The sequence below is a fragment of the Corvus moneduloides genome, chromosome 12 (assembly GCF_009650955.1).
Source record: "Corvus moneduloides isolate bCorMon1 chromosome 12, bCorMon1.pri, whole genome shotgun sequence".
Classification (NCBI taxonomy): domain Eukaryota; kingdom Metazoa; phylum Chordata; class Aves; order Passeriformes; family Corvidae; genus Corvus; species Corvus moneduloides.
In genome coordinates, this window is record NC_045487.1 from 4,721,458 (window position 1) to 4,738,410 (window position 16,953).

At 41.5% G+C, this 16,953-nt stretch overlaps 1 protein-coding gene across 1 annotated transcript in view; it reads right to left on the reverse strand.

Moving 5' to 3' along the window:
• Positions 1–384: 384 nt before the first annotated feature.
• Positions 385–16,953, reverse strand: part of GAN (gigaxonin) — a 41,298-nt gene continuing 24,729 nt past the window's right edge. The window contains exons 10-11 of the mRNA XM_032121384.1: positions 15,000–15,109; positions 385–14,254 (exon numbers count right to left, since the gene is read on the reverse strand). Coding sequence (XP_031977275.1) covers positions 14,073–14,254; positions 15,000–15,109 — 292 coding nt within the window. The 3' untranslated portion in view covers positions 385–14,072. The remainder of the gene's footprint in view (positions 14,255–14,999; positions 15,110–16,953) is intronic.

Sequence of the window (16,953 nt, forward strand, 5' to 3'; positions counted from 1 at the left end):
GGTGACTGCTGGGGAGAACAGACACCTTGAAACAACCATGAGATCCTTTCCAGGTGAGCAGAAGCTCCTTCCCACTCCCATTTTTCCTGGAGTGGCCATTGACAACACCCACAGCCCGGCGGCCACAAGCATTTACTGCCCGGGCAGAGCCAGGGAGGGACTGATCCCGCCTCCCCTCATTTCCTCATTGCCTTTCCTCCTCCATTTATTTCCTTTGGGTTTTCCCCTTTGATTAAACTTCTGGCATGTTGGAATGTTTAATAATAAAACAGATAACTCATGGGAGATGATATTTATAAAATCTACTGCTCTTTTTTTTTTCACTTTTCTTAAGACCTTGAGAGAAAATCTTTCTTTTAAAAATTAAAAAAAAAAGGCAGAAGGTGCAGTTAACAAGTTTTCAAACAATCAATGTTTTATTTGGTTAATTTATTAAACACCTTTAAGACAATTAATTTTGGTCTGTACCCTTCTATAAAATGATTCAAGTTCTGAACAAACCTCCGATACATAAAGCAAAGTTACTTTTACCATACGCAAATTTCAGATCAAAATACAACACTCTGTTTTCTTACATTTATAAAACCCAGTCAAATACAAACGACATTAAAAAAGATAAAACACTTTCACTGATCCTTGGTACAATATTACAGCACAATTTGCACAGTGGCAACCAAGTCCTCAAAGCACAAGTCAAATACTTTAAAAAGGGAACCTCCCTTTAGTCACCCAACGTTCTACTGAACACGTAAACAAAGCAAGTGCTACCAAATCCAGGAAAATTCCAGTGTCCCTTTTCATACTGCGTGTGAGCCACAAAGCAATTCTGCAAGGGAAGCTACTGGTGAGTAACCAAAGAGCTTTCCTACTTTGCTGTTACCAGTTTTTGTGCAACTACTCCATGAAAATAAACGAATGGAGGTGGACCAGACTCTTCACTGGGCAATTTATGGCAACTAAAGTAAACCAAGAAATGAGTGTTTTTCTAAAATCAATACCAAATTATCCATGGGTACAACTGGAGTAACTGCCTTTTGCTTCACCTTCAAGACATCTAAAGAAGACACAGAGTGTTTTCAATTGTTGAGTTTGTTCATTTGCAAAACCCAGTGTTTCAGCAATGGGTCAAAGTGCCATTAGAATTGCACGTTTTTCCTCAATTACAGAATGCATGGTTGCATGAAACTCTCATTTGGGGCTACACCTGAAAGCCTGCACTTACCCTAACCTGCGAACATGTGGGATCTCCTACGAAACAGAAACAAGAACAAAAATTAAAACTACAAACATAAAATGATAAAACTCAGGTCTCAGTTGATAGACATTCCTGGGAAGGTCCTACTTAGCAAACCTTGCAGTAACACCTCGAGAAGAGAAAGTAAAACCAGAGCAATGAGAACTGGGACTGATGTATCCCCTCGGGCTATGCTTTGCACAGGCAGTCAGGGCAGTTGTACCACAGTGCAGCTAAAGGGTTTTTGCCTGCAGTTCTGCAACCCCTTCATTTCTCCCACCCCCAAACCACTACTTCTACTCACAGTTCAGTTGTAAGTTCGGTTATTCAGTCTCAGCTAATGTGAAAACATGTACATAATTAAATGGAAAAATACTCTAATGGATCTAACTTTCCTCTCCTTCCTCTCCAAACTCATGTCAAACCCACGAGGACACCACACACTCCAAAACTTTTCCTATCTGTTAACGTTCACATAATCCCAACAGAACGGAGAACTGCAAACTGCACAAATAATACATTGTTAAATTATGCTCAAGTGTAAACAATACAGGATGGACAAGGTTTAACAAAACCCTAGTGAGGTACAGCAAAAACCTAATTTCCTAATTTAGTGATTTAAGTGCAATTGAAACGCTGCTGTACCGCCCTCCTGCAAACATCTCTCCAGAATTAAGCTGCACTACTAGGCTTGTTCCCTTAAAGCTACATACCCGTGCTATAACTCATTCTATTGACTTAATGCAATTATTTGTGGGGGAAAATTAATTTACAGGGTTAATTAAAATCTTTTTACTATTCAAAAGGAATGATAGTAAAGGGATCAACCATGGAAAATGTGGTAATACATGTTTTTAAAAAGATTTCCAATAATTCTAACACAAAACAGCAAGTATATTTTGAAAAATGCATAGAAACCCTGTCAATACAAAAATCCCCACTAAAATTACACAACTAAGCAATTTTAATCTAAATATTTTATGTGCTTTTCCTATAAAGGCCACTTTGACATACAAATACAAAAAAATTTACATTTTTCCCCAAAATAAATTATTTGTTCCTCAATTAAAAATACTGAATATGGAAGCATAACAACCCTCTCTCGTGCCAGCTGCTCATCTGCAGTGGCTATTTCTGAAGAAGAAAATCTCCTAATATTTTCAATTACCAAAAGAAATAAGAAATGGCTTCAGCCTGTGGTCTGCTTAGCTCTAGGAAAAAACCTGGGGAAAGGAATGGAACAGGCTGAGCCCCTTACACTGTGTGTGCTGGGGAGGTAATGGATGTACACAGACATCTGCAGAGAGAGCTTTTCTGCTTGTCTCCCAGGTTATGCACCAAAATCCCTTTTTGGAATCAGAGAAAGAAATTGAGGTCAATCTGAATTAAAGAGAGACAAAATAGTAAAGTGAGTTAGGAGGGAGAAACTGTATGAGGTGCAGGGGGGGTTAAGTAAATGAAGAATGGTGAGAATTCATGATCACCTGGGAGAGGAGAGCTCCTCATGGGAGGCAGAACCAGGGAAAACTGTACCCGTTTTTTAACAGGGGGAAGAAGAGGAACACAAGGAACAAATTTCACTGGAAAAACAAAGCAGCGGGAGAACAAAGAACCTTTACCAGCCGTCCTGACCACATTTTCAGGGGCATTTATCCCTGAATTGCCAGAGAAGCAGAAAAAGAAAAGTCACACACACAAAAGTGGCAGAAATGAAAACTTATTTGGACTGGATTTGAAACGCCACAGGGATTCTTTACTGTAAGCACCAGACCCACAACTGACTGACACAGGGGAAGCAAGAAAACATCAACCCGGGGGGGGCACAGCAAACCCCAAATGCCCAACACGCTCTAGGGCAGGGAGATGCACACATGGTGAAGTGGCCCCAGCGGGTAAAGCCACACTGGTGGGGTTACAGGACAAGCTCCAGTTGACAACACCACGGGACGACAGGAGGGACACACCTGGAAATCACGTCATTCCGAGCCAAAACACCCAACAACCTGACCCAGATAAACTGCTGGGCAAGGCAAGGGGGCAGGAGGAAAAGCAGTGAACTAGAGTTTATCTGGATACAAGATTCTTGGGCAGCCATTGAGTACAAGCTCTCCTAACCTTGGACCAAGGACTGGGTTTGGAAGGACACAGGAGCTGCACTTCTGTATCACAAGGAATTCAGCTCTCTCATGTGCTGTATTGCATAGTTTGATTGAGGTCAAAGAGCATCTATGTCTTATTTTTCCCTGTTTCTAACAGAAGTAACTCAACATACTCCAGTCAGAGCATTCCAAACCTTGGCCCCAAGTGATTCATCAATTCATTTCTAAAGCAGCACATGAAGATTTTGGGGTGGACACATAAATAAAAGCTAAAACTACATTCCCACACAAAGCACAGAAGGACCCACAGAACACATACTCACATAAAACGCCTGTAACAGTAACCACATCTGTAATACAGGAGTCAGAGCATGACAGCTGGATGATGGGAACAACCCTTGCTGTTGAGCTGCATGCCAGAGATGCTAAACAAGAGGTGAGTGTGCTTTTACCTCACCACACCAACACACCTTTTGTAGAAAAAGTGGCAATATATTCTGACAATATCCTGGTAATTATCAAGATCTTAGATTTGACGGAACACTGAACCTTTAGGAGAGTGGCAGCAATGTGGCATCACATTCCAACACTCTCCTACTACTTGGTTCATGGAATACAGATATCATAATTGGATTATTCAATGTAGTTGTTTCATTTTCTTAAGATAAAATAGAGTATTTGTACAGACTAAGTACACTATTTATCATTCATATAATATGTATTCATATTCTTTAACCCAATCCCACAAGATTCATGGAACTCGATAAATGTGGTTTACAAAGAGAAAACTCTGAAAATAAAGCATCTAATGTGAAGAAATTTCAGTTTTTCCTTCTGAAGGTAAGAGTAGAACAATTTCAGCTTGTCAGGCTCCCACTTTGGATTATGAAGCAGTGGGCATACAAACTGGGATGCAGTTTCACATCTCTGGTTTCTCAGAAAAACAAAAAAAAAGTGCAGTGGAAGAACAGGTGGCCAGAAGCTCCCCAGCTATTTAGGCCAGTACCTGTGGTTCCACACTGCAGACATAGTTCCAGAACCCACCGTTCCATTGCTCCAGAATTTTCAGATTTAAATACAACAAATGCAAAAGAGTGGATCTCCTATAACAGCCCATAAATCTTTATATCTTACCCTTAAGTAAGGGACAGTGCAGACTCATCCTTACCTGCGCAGCAGGGAGGAGCTGCAAGGCAAAGAATGATGCTGCTCTTCTGCCTTCCCTAGAACGAGAGGATCAGGAATTTGCAAGCTCAGTAGAGCTTCTCCATGGCCCCTCATTTATCAGCTGCTTTTCAGAAGCGCTGCAGGTGACACAGATACTGCTGTGAGGCCACCAACTGGTGGCTCCTCTACAGTGACAGCCTGGATGAGTTCAGATGGTCCAGAGGGCAGCACCCAGTGTGTGAAGGAGGAGAAGGACAAGGCAGTCTCTGGATTCTTTTCAAAAGGCTAAAGGGCTCTTAGATTAACGAGACTGAGAAATGCTACAGCACTGGGACTGCAGAGCCTACGAGAAGGCAATAAATAATCTGCTGTCTGGAGATGGGACAAGTTCAAACATCAACCCTTGATCCTTCCTGCTGCTTCAGACAGGGCAGCAGTAGGACTTTATGGGCTCCAGAGAAGGAAAAATCTTCCTGTAGCAGTGTTACCAAATGCCTAAACCAGACTGATGATGTGGATCAAACAAAAATAAAGACAGTGCAAAAAGTACAACAAAAAAGTTCCTATGCAGGACTAAAATTCAGCTCTCTCCTCCATGGCTTGTGTCTACAAGAGCCTCTCCTCGGAGTGACCAAGCCAATGTCACTGCAATGGCAGCTCTTGGGAGCTTCCCTCCTTCCTCCTGAGCACCAGTGGCACCCAAACTCTGGGGGGCTGAGCAGGAGGGGTCTGAGGCAAACCCCACACTGGGCCCAACATCCCAATGCTCTGCCAGCCACACGGGTCAGCATGTCCCAGACATGCAGCCGGGTCTTGGGACCGAGCCTGGGAAGATTAATATTTATGGAATAGCCACCATGATGCTAATGGAAGGCTCTGGAATTAGCAGCTAATTGGTACAGTCTGCAGAGGCATGAATACCTCCTCGTTTCACCCCCACTATTTGTGCATGGCCACTAAAATGTTTGCTACATTGAATTCAAAGTTAGTATGAGCTGCTCCTCAAAATTTTAGAGGAAAATGTTCTCCGTGAAGCATTTCTTGGTTTTTCCTTTACAAAGAAAGGAAAAAGGTAGCATTTTCCCATGACATTTTGTATTATTAAGGCTTTTGACACTTTGGAAGCCGTCTTTATGAAAAGGGATGCTTTTTAAAAAAGAGATTGAATACTCAAAGAAAAACTCCACAGAACAAACACAAGCTGATTACCAGCTTATATTGGTACTTTTAGAAGTCAAGCACAGTGTAAGAAATTCAAAACTATGTCAAAATAGCACCTTTAGAAGCAGAAGAAAACACACTTTTTAAAAAATTTCTTCAGCCTAAGCAAAACCCCACATACCTGAAGATCACAAAGAAATGGGCAATGATGTAAGTTCAGGTATGGAAGGTGGGTATTGATTTTTGCAGTTTTTCCTCTGCAGCTGATTAAATGGGGAACTCCACAGAAAAATATCTAATTAGACATCACAGAAAAATCAGTGAATCTCTCTATTAAAATAATGGATCAAGTTCACAGGCAAAACAGTGAGAGCAGAGTAGAGGCAGACAGAAAACTATCTGATCTGTCCTTAAAAGAGCAGAAACTTCTATTTTTTAAACAGATTTTTTCCTATTTAAAAATCATCAGAACAGCCTTTCAATTTCTACTCTCATTTCCAAGTATAATAGTCACTTTCAAGTCATAGAAATTTTTATTTACTTTTTACAGCAGCTGCAGGTCAACCTTGGTCTTTTTGTACAGAAACATTAATTTTAAATGAAATTAAAGTAAACTGTCCTTGGGCAATGGCACCATTCTGTCCTGCTTCTTGTCTGCTTTTAGGTTTTTTTAAATTGAAGGACAAAATGCAATTTAAAACAAAACAAAACAAAAAATATTTGACAAAGTGCAAGGAAAGAAAAAATGAGGTAGCTGGGAATAGGGGCTTTTCCCCCTGGACAAGGCGCCAGGCTTCCAGCCACAGTGACACACATGAGGGACTGGGCTACACCTGCTCTGCCTGCAGGTTTGCTTACAGGTGTTCAGCTGATCTCTGACCTGCTGGCATCAGTTTTACAAGCTCAATGAAAAGTCATTTCATTGTGTACTAAGCACTGCCCCCACACACACTGATGTGCAGAGATGTGCAGAAAGCCACAGGGAGCAAGCTGGTGTGGCCACCCTCTGACCCACAGGAGTTGTGCTCCCAGGGACCATGGGCACAGCCCATGTGTTCAGAGGGAGAGTGAAAGCAAAATCCTGTTAATAAGAGCAAAAGAAAAAACACCTGAGGCGAGAGGAAACATCGTGCATGGAACGCCCAGGACGTGCCCCTGATGAGCTTTGGGGGTTCAAACACCGAGGGCAGCCAGCGGTGGCAATTCCACGAGTTCTGCACCAAACCCAGCCTCTTGCCGCATCTGATACTCCCAGCAAGGCTTGTGCAGTATGAGGAGAAGCTTGTACTGATCCTTCTCCATCCCCTAGCACTGTAAAGGACCTCCCAGGAGGCCCCCAGAACACAGCTTGCTGTTTACATCATGTAACCAAGACAGGACAGAACACTCACCATACATTGCAAAACGCAGCCTCAGACCCTTAAATACAAACATGTTTCGATTGCAAGAAGCAAACTACTCAGGTTTTGGAAGTCAAGGATTTAAGAGGGGGAAAAAAAAAAAAAAAGTTTAAAATGGACTTTGCAGGTGTTTCCCGAAGCAAACAAAAGCTAGAACAAACCCCATGTTCTCTAAGCAATCCAGAGGAGTCCTTTGGACTAGTTTAAGATCAGTTCTGAAAGAGTTTGAAAATATTTCTTAAGAGGGCACTCCCTGGCTTCCCTTCAGAAAGAAACTATAGCAAGAGCTGTACAGAATGTCAGCTGTGTTTAACTTGACCACCTTGGCAGATATCCCCGTGTGCTGGTTTATTCATTCTAATAAATAAGCAGGCTTTGCTTTCTAAGACTTAAAAACAGCAAAACAAGTGACAGGAATGATAATGCTTTCCTGCTATCATGTGTAAATTAATAAAGCAGATTAATAAAACCCAAAGTTTTGCATGTGAGATCATTCAGGAGAGAAGCTCAAGCCCAGCCAGGGATCAGGTTTCTGTAGCACACTGCCTATTGCAGACAGAAATTTAGACTTTCCAAAATGGCTCTTGCTTTCAGCAGGTACAAAATTGTTCCACAGGGGTTTTTTTCTGCTCTGCAGGTGGCAAAGGTGGCAGCCCAATAACACAATGCACAGAAAGCACACTTGTGAAACAAGTGCACAGCCTGTGGCGGGGGATCTGTCAGGCTCTGACAGGGTTTAGAACTACAGATGAAAGAAACTTGCCCTCAACCAAAACTGAGGATGTCTTAGCATTAACTAAAAAAAAATGGAGGAAAGGCAAAGAAATAAAATCAATCAAGCAATCAGTCAAGGGCCTAAGCTGGTAATTCAAAAGTCCCGGTATTAAAAAAATAATAATAATTCATGTTTTATCAATAAAATAACACTAATTACACAGGGGATGCTTCTTTCTATCCTATTATTGTAATCATCTATCAGCTTTCACCAGGGCTCAGAACAGCCTGGTTTCATTATGCAAATTCAAGGGCACAGGTAGGCAGTGGCATTGAGCAGCTTCATGTACTGAAGTGCTGTGGCAGGTGTTCTCTGCTCACCATGCAAAACTGCTGGGCACCAAGATTTAGCCTTTTCCATTGAAAGGTTCCCATCTTCCAGCTCACTTTTCAAGACATTTCAGTAGATTATTTAAAATAACCTCCGAATATTATTCTATACCAATCCTTTATGTATTGCGAATTCTTTTATAACTAAGAAGCAGTTACCTAGAATAAGTAATTTTAAAAAATATTATTCAGATTTTGTATCACCAATAAATTTTCAACATCATCACCTGTTGGTAGCAGTACATAGTTTAATTCTCCTACTACCCTTAATCCTTTTAAGCAGGTGTTTATCTAGCTGGGCACTTTGCATGGCTTTAGTCTATGTTTTTAGGTAACCTGTTAGTCAAAATGTTGAGAGAAATGATCACTGGAGCAGAGCAGCAGTCAGACTGCAGAGTCACGTTGGGCATGGCTGGTCAGAGGTGTCACCTTAAACCCTGGCTGCAGTCCTTCATACAGCAAGGAATTTCCCAGGGAAAAAAGAAAAAAAAACCCACCAAACTCCATAGGGATGATGGAGAGCAAGTGCCAAACTTATTAATAAACTTCAGAGCACACAGAGGTGACCCCTACAGAAAACGAGCAGAGCTTCCCCCGAGCCTCGCTGCCTTCAGCTTTTCCAGGCTCACCTTCCCAAGCTCTGTGCTCCTCTTTCACAGGCAATGTGCCCTGGACACACAGACCCTACAGACACAGCTCCCAGCTCCAAGAAAAAACAAGGAAGAGCAACAGAAAATGGCAAATGTCAAAAGGCTGCAGCAGTGACGACTGAAACACAGGCCTGCACTCAGTCCTGAACGGGAAAAGGAAATACTCCGAGGGAAGATGGAAATAGCAGCTTCTACAAACACGGATGCAATTAACACCCCTCCCACCCACCTGGAGCAGCCGTTTAAGTACTCCAAAGAGCTAAAGAGAACACAACCCCCAAAAACTCAGTGCTAAATTAGAGACAGAAAGGATCCATTTAACCCTAAATTAAACAGAATTCCTTGGAAAGCATTGCTGTGAGTGGCACCAAACCAGACCTCAGTTACAATGGTCAGTCTGCCTGTGTTCCTGGGCAGAGCACACTTCCCGAGGCACAGCTTCCCTTCTGCAGGTCAGTTAATGCAAACAAATTGTACTTAATCTAAAGAGTTATAATTTTAAATACTAAAGCCTGTTGTCAGATGCCTTTTATTATATACTTGCATGGCACCAGTGCTCTAATAAAGAGCAAAGTGTCCATATGCATCACATGGAGTGATATTCAAGGCAGCTGTGAAGTGTAACACAAACCTGCAGAAAGGTATTAAAAAAAAAAAGTAGATTTACATTGCTTTCAATAGCATTCATTTAAAAAAAAAAAGAACCACTGCTCTTTTTTGGAACACAGTAAATTTTAAGTATCTCTGTATTTTAGTAAAACAGTTGAATTATTGTTATACACAGAAGAACCCAAAAGTTTGGCACTTGTAACAACTTGCATTTGTTATTGCATCCTCCACTTTGCATGGCACATGCACGGTAGCAGAGCCCATGCAGGCTGCATGGCCACAGCATTTATGGAAAAAATAAAGAAACTGCAGTTAAAACAGGGAAAAACCTCCCCAAACCCCTCACTCCTGTGCATTTTTCTGAGTCATGCAGGCACAGGAAATATTGCAAAGCAACCAAGCTGCCTGGTGTGTTCTGGAGGGGAAGTTTATAAGCCAGGCAGTTCAGTAGCTTTGATAAAAGCCTCTTATTTTCATCAAGATCTCTGCTTCTGGAGGCAGGCTGTGTGCCAGGCACGTGCTGTGCAGTCAAACACCAGGGACACAGCCTGCCCACAGCTATCAGTGAGCTGATTTTGAGTTTCTTTTGGTTTCAGATTCACCTCTGTCCTTTTGCGTAATTTCTTATTAATTTGCCTTCAATTTAAAGATGCAGTACCCTCAAAGCTACAGAAATCCATTTGACCAGAAGCAGCTGGGTTGACACAGCACTTTCACAATAACTAAAACTTAGGGACTAGCTGACAAAATATTTAAGGACAATCAGACCTTGCTGTGATACAGCAAAACAGAAGACTCTTCAGGATGCCTCTTCTTCAGGTTATAAAACCAGAAAGGGAGAGGATCTGAAATCCAACCCTGACTCTTTAGGAATACAAGCTTCTGTCCAGGTCAGGTAAGGAAGGGAGCCAGGCCAGGCATGTGCCTCCCTCAGAAACTCAAGAGATTTATTTTATGAGAGCAACAGCACTTTACACCTTTGTTTCTGTAATCCCTCTCTGCTGTGCAGAGCAGCCACATGTGTAAAACAAGCACAGAGGACACTGCTGTGTGTTTACAGTAGCACATATTTTTTCCCCCCACTTTTAATCTAAAATTAGCAATTCCAAAATTTTTCCAAAATTGTCTGTGTCACATGAAAAAAAGGAAGAAGAAACTTTTTGAGGGGAAATTGTGCTAAGAGATGGAGTGAGGGGAGAAAAAAGCCACCACTCTTCCCATCTTCCACAATTCCTACCCCGTATTTGGTGATTTTCTGATTTCAGTGGCTGGGGTTTGTCTAAATTCCTCAGCAGGGCAAGGAAAATGATGCAGAGGCCCAGCCCAAGTCCCTCAAGCTCAAGGTGGCCCAGCCAGTCTTTATCCTGCATGAACAGCTGGCCAGGAAAAACACTCAAACAGTTACCTGTGGAGGACCTGGCTGAATGTCAGTGCCAACTCATGAGCTGGGAGGAATTAAGGCCACCGTGCCAAACAAGGACAACTTAAACATGTTTCTAAACTGCCAAATCACCTAAAACCCCTGGACTGCAACTCAAAAAAATTCCTGAGTTGTTTCCCATGTGGTTCAGCCATCATGTGCAGGGGTACGCAGTGCCAGGAGACTGGGGACAGCTAGGTGGTGGCATTTACCAGTGAACCCAGTTCAATCTACAGATGCTTACACGTTCAGCACATTCAGCAAACTGGTGACCTCCCTCCTCTCAGCACCTCTGGTATCATCACAGCCTCCCTCCCCTTCTGAAATCAACCATCCCTTCTGAAAAGAGAGAAGCCAGAGGTCAGCTCTGCCTCTTCACTCCTACACCATCACCAGCGCAATCCCTGGAGAAAGGGGAGCCGTGGCTTCAAAGCCTTGCTCCAAATTCAGAGGGAAATCGAACCTGGTTATTACACAATCCAAGGGATGCACCCACAGCTCAGAGCTGGACAGACAGACGGACAGGAGCCAGACCCAGAAGACACATCCCTTCCCTCCTGCACACACAGGGGCTAGAGCAGCTCCTGGATCAGTCCCACAGGCAATGCAGATGGGGAATGGTCCCCATTCCCTTAGGCAAGGCCAAGGAAGCCAGTTTTGAGATCCCAGGAGTGCCTAAATCTTGAGCATGCACCCAAAACTCCTGGAGACCATGGCTGGAGACTTGGTCCCCAGCCACACAAAACGTGACACGAGTACAATGTGCTCAGAAATTCAGCTTGTGACTGGTTTAGGTACAGAGGCTTAAACTTCTTGGTCAAATCTCACTGAGTGCATTTGCAATATGTTTCAATCACCAGTAGATTTGTTTGGTTTATTTATGGGTTTTTTTAAAAAAAAAAAAACTAAGAACACCTAGTGTTAATCCTATTCTAAGTGTAAACATTCGGTTCAGTAACTTTTACTGCAAAACACTGCTAGAGAATTTACTTGGATTTACCATGTGCATTTATCACTTACGTTTTCTGGATGCTGAATGCCCTCAAGTGTACTGGGAAGCTACAGGGACTCGGGAGATAGCAGCTGGCAATATTCTGAATAACGTTATCGCAAGTTTTCCAAGCCACTTAGAAAACTGAGCTCAAAAGTGAAACATCAGATACTTAGGAACATTCATCACTTTTGAATATGGGATCTTGGCACTTTGTCTGAGAAAAAAAAAATTGATCCATGTAAGATTTTTCAAAAAAGGGGAGTTTTACAGATAAACTAACAGCACTTGATTTATTTCACAAGACAGCCAAGGATGGAAATAGTGGTTCACATTTCTGTAGTAAAGCATTATATATAAATTTAAAATCTAAAGACATATATATATATACACACACCAAGTTTACTGCAATGCATAAATATATAAACTTTTCAATATGCCAACTAATATAGGTGAGAAAATCGATGTATATAGTTCAAGTTTTGCAGCACTTCAGCATTGTAAAAAATAAAAAAAAAAATAAATAATGGTCAATGGATTGGCTGCTGCCCTTTTCCCCACGCCCCCCCCACTCCTTTGCTCAGAAATCAGAGTAATTCCAACCACACATCAGTGCTATGGAAGGACTGAGCAGAAGTAAGTTTCAGAATGGCTCTTTAAAGACTATTTAGTGAAATACCGGTATTTTGAAATAGTTAGGGATCATATTTCAACATATGTAAGATGATTCAATAAAGAAGATGAAGGTTTACACTAACACAACTGAGGGCAGAGTTTGGCTTGTCTGAAGTCCACAAAGTTGCAGAGTGGAAAGTCTTGTATGTAGTTATAATACTGGTTGTACAAAGTCTCTTTTTCTGAAGGGCAGGAAGTATTATTTCTATTTTCCATCTCTCCCATTTTATTCCTTTTAAATAAATACAGGTAATGTCCCACCCATGACAACAACAATGAAATTAAAAATTGAGGTAAAAGTGTTCTACCAGCTGATCTTGACTACAAACAAAAGTCAATTAAATATCACTACTGATGTGAACAAGGCTTAGTAAGAATAAAATGCAAGATACTAAGTTCTTCACTATAACCACACCATAAAACCCAGCTTTCAAAGTCAGACAGCAGTAAACAAGACTGTACTGTAGCACAGAAATCATTAGTAAACCAACTTTTGATCCCAATTTAAAGTCACTGTACAAATTTTCCTTAACTCTTAGTCAAAACCCATGTTTTTTGCAAAATAAATATATCCGTGTCATATTTCACCTTTGTTCTAACAGCGATAAAATGCACCTTTCTACGATCCTGTCTTAAAAACCATTCTTAGCTTGCAAGCAATCTGAAGTAAAAAGGAACACAATCTATTTAATTTGTCCTTTTGCTCTTACCAAAAGCAGCAATCATCACTAACCATTCCAAACACGTCTTCCCTTTTCACCTCAAGGAAAACAGCCACCAAAGCCCACCCAGAAGCGCATGCCACCCACCTGCAGACCAGTTCATCAGGCTACTTGAATGACAGCGTAGAAAAAAAGTTTACTTCTTTGTGGTGTATTGCATCCATTTTCTGGGGTGTATCCATTTCAGATTAGTCCATTTTATATATATATATTAAAAATATTTGTCAGAATGAAACCCTTGCAAATGAATGAAAAACCGTACGTACACACCTCCACCATTTTTTAGGCACAGACCTTATCTTTTGAGAAAGGACTAGAAATAAAAGGTGCAACGACCAACACCTCCTGTGGCCTCATGCTCCAACAGCAGCACGCCAGGGAGGCTGGTTATTGTGTAGCTTCTGTGTATTACAGCTATCCAGTCCCAGATAGCACATGGATTCGTATCCGTTCCCCGCAGGGGAAATGCACCTGAAATCTATTTTTTGCTTTTCAATAAGCTTCACCAAAGGAAACACATTTCCACCAGTTTCAGACATAAAAATCCTCCTTCAATAACATGGTTTAAACTCCAAATGGTTACGACTGAAGGTGTTTCCTTGATCTCCCCTTTTATTTTCCCCCTTCTCTTCTTTTTAATGTGTACTTAAGTTATTTGTTCCCGAAACAAGTACTGAGACTCAAGCTTTGTAAGCATTTAAAACAAAAACAGTTACCATACCAAAGCACAGCATACAGTGTAAGTTTCAGCTGTAATTTCTCAGCTTTTCCTTTAAATAGAGCTAGATTATGGTGGACTGCGCAGAACTCTTCCAGTCTCCTCCCCTGCCAGCACACGGATCACGGAGAAGGTACGCGGATGCGGAACAACCCCTGCTGGAGCTGCAGTCGGAAGAGTTTGCAGTTGGCGATCCGCAGCGCTGCGCAGCCGGTCCGGCGCAGGTCCGAGGGGAACAGCGGCTTAGTGCGCTGCCAGGTGCCCGTGCTTCTCTTAAATTCCCTAACATAGTCATAGTTTGTACCTGAGTTAACAAAAAAAAGAGATGGAATGCTTGAAACTCACTGCAGCTACCACCTTTAACCTTTAGTAAGGCAAATGTGTGAATGAGAGCATGCACAGAAACACCCATCGGTGTCCGGATGGGTGGTGGAAATTGTTATCAAAAAGGAACGACTATGACATTTCTGATCCACTTAAACCCACCACATCTGGGATTTTGCTTCTTATACTTTGGAGAAATTCCTGCTACACACTCATATAAGTACACATGGCCACAAAAGTGTTCCAAACCTCTTTCACAGAGCGTGGCCAGATGCTGACAGCTGAGAACTGACTATGTTTGATAGCACACATCTATTTGGTTGGGATCGAGAACCAAGAGCCACTATCACATCCCTATTAACCACTGGACAATGCCCCTAGAATGCAGAACTGCCTGTTTCCCACTGCAAAGACAGGAGCTACAACCTCAGGTACTACCAGGTCTTCTTACATCTAGATAAAAGCAGTAACACACTCTTAGTCTTGACCTCTTGTGGTCTTCAAACTAATCAACCAAATCAACCCAATGCTCATAGTCCTGAACTTGTTACTGAAGAGTCCGAAACTAGCCTGTGTTTCTGTATGTCCAGCATAATCCCTCTGACCCACAGTGACAGAACAGTGTCCCAGCGTCTTATTCTTAAAATGTTCAGTCTCATTAGTGCCAAATATTCCAAAGACTGGAAGAAAATAATCACCAAGAGGTTTTTAGCTCTGGTTCTGACCTGTATCGAGATCTCCAATCACGTATATGCTGGCTCCGATGGGCACAGCTCCATACACAAAAGAAGAACTAGTTGGGATACATAGGTTCTGGTCATTTAGATAAATCCACCTGTAAAAATAACAATTAAAAAACAGGATTTGATTTTTATTGAGCACATTAAAAAAACAAAAATCCAGATTTTTTTTTTGCAACTGTAATCTTTGACTCAAAATCAGAGTGTACATATTAATTTGTCGTGTGAAGAGAACATTGTCTAGTTTGGGACAGTCCTGGCTTCTCCCAGCCAGGAAAAGCAGCTTGTACTGCTGTATCCTGAAGTTGCTTAATTTCATAATTGCTCCACCCATCTGTGTAATCTACCTATAATAAATTCTTCTTGCAGCCACCCAGTGTGACCTTCTGGAAGAGAGCAGGCATGTAAGAGAGCCAACAACAGCTATGCCAGTCAATTTTCCCTACAGAGAAAATTTTAGGCAGTTTTGTCTTAAAATTAGTCTTTAAATTGTCTTTAAAACAAACACATTAAGTTTTAATGATCCATAGTAGGGGGAATAACAAATTGCTATAGCAGAACTTTGAAATTAAGCAGTGTCTCCCCCATATAATTCTTTAACTTCTTTAATTGTGCTTTATCAGGGACATGAAATCCCTGCCTGCTAAGAAGAATGCAGCACTTGGCAATGCTTAACTTCAAACAAGGGATAGAAGACTGGAAATCAAAGTGGTAAAGGAATTTGGAAAAGAAGAGAAATGTCCTTTATCTGGAATAAAGATATCCACAGACCTTCCCAATCACATATCAGGCTCTTTTCAATCCCTTTCCAGCTCCTACAGTAATCTTACAATTCCCCTGTGTTCATGGTAAGCACAGTCTCATTTCAACACTACATCAGCCTGATCTTTCCAACAAGTGAAAAGCAGTTTTCTGTGTTGAAGCCTTTGGAAAGCAGGTAAGTATGTACTCCTCATCCATGTGGGATGCTAGTTTATAAAGAGGTCCCATTGCCAAGAGTTGTCAGCATCCTCTCTGTGGTCCTGAAACAAATTCCTACAAAATGCTGCTGCACCTTTGCAGATGCTGTCACAGTTACACAGTACAGCCCCTGAGACGTACAAATCAAGGCCATTTTAGGGGACTGCTCCTACACTTTTTATTAAATAATTTACAGCATACATGAAGGTCTAAGAAACCTTTTAAAATCACCCCATGGCCATACCAGGTTAATTTGAAGGAAAAAGGTAGAAAATGCCTTCCCAGATACTGCTGATCTTTGAAAATTCTGCATCATCTGAAATCCTGATTCAGAAGTAAACCACTCTTCTGGCACTGAAGGAGATGCTGCTCCTTATCAATTATCTTGGAGACAGAAATCAATTTTTAAAGGGCAAATGAAAGGATTAGCTGTCCATTATTTTGTCTGTGCCATACACTGAGGGATTAATGTTCTGCAGAAAGCAAGGAAATGGTTTGTAGCTGCCACAGAGGAGGACAGATGAACTAAGGAGAGAAAAGAAGTTCTCAACACTGATTCAGAAACTCTCACAGATCAAAACATCTTGCACCACATTTCATTAGCTTCCTTTCCTTACTGTAGGAGGAGGGCACAGTATTTTCACTACTTTTTAGCAGCAAGTGACCTAGAATTCTGAAAACTGAGTAAGTGGCAGAGAAATGCAGAAGGAAGACTCGATTTTTTTTTTTTTTTTCTAACTATAGGACAAGGTTAAGGAAGGGAAAAATCTCAAATCAGGAGTTTATCTGCATTAGATACTCTGGGTTTTGGAGTTTAAATAAGAAAACCTAAACCCATGGGGTGAGACCCAAGCATTTTCCTACTATGCATCACCAAAGGACAATATTAAAGTATCTGCAGTTGCTTGTGAAAATCCATCCTCAGGTTTTCTCAACGTGTGTACTTTAAAAAACAGTCACCACTTTTCAGGAACACTCA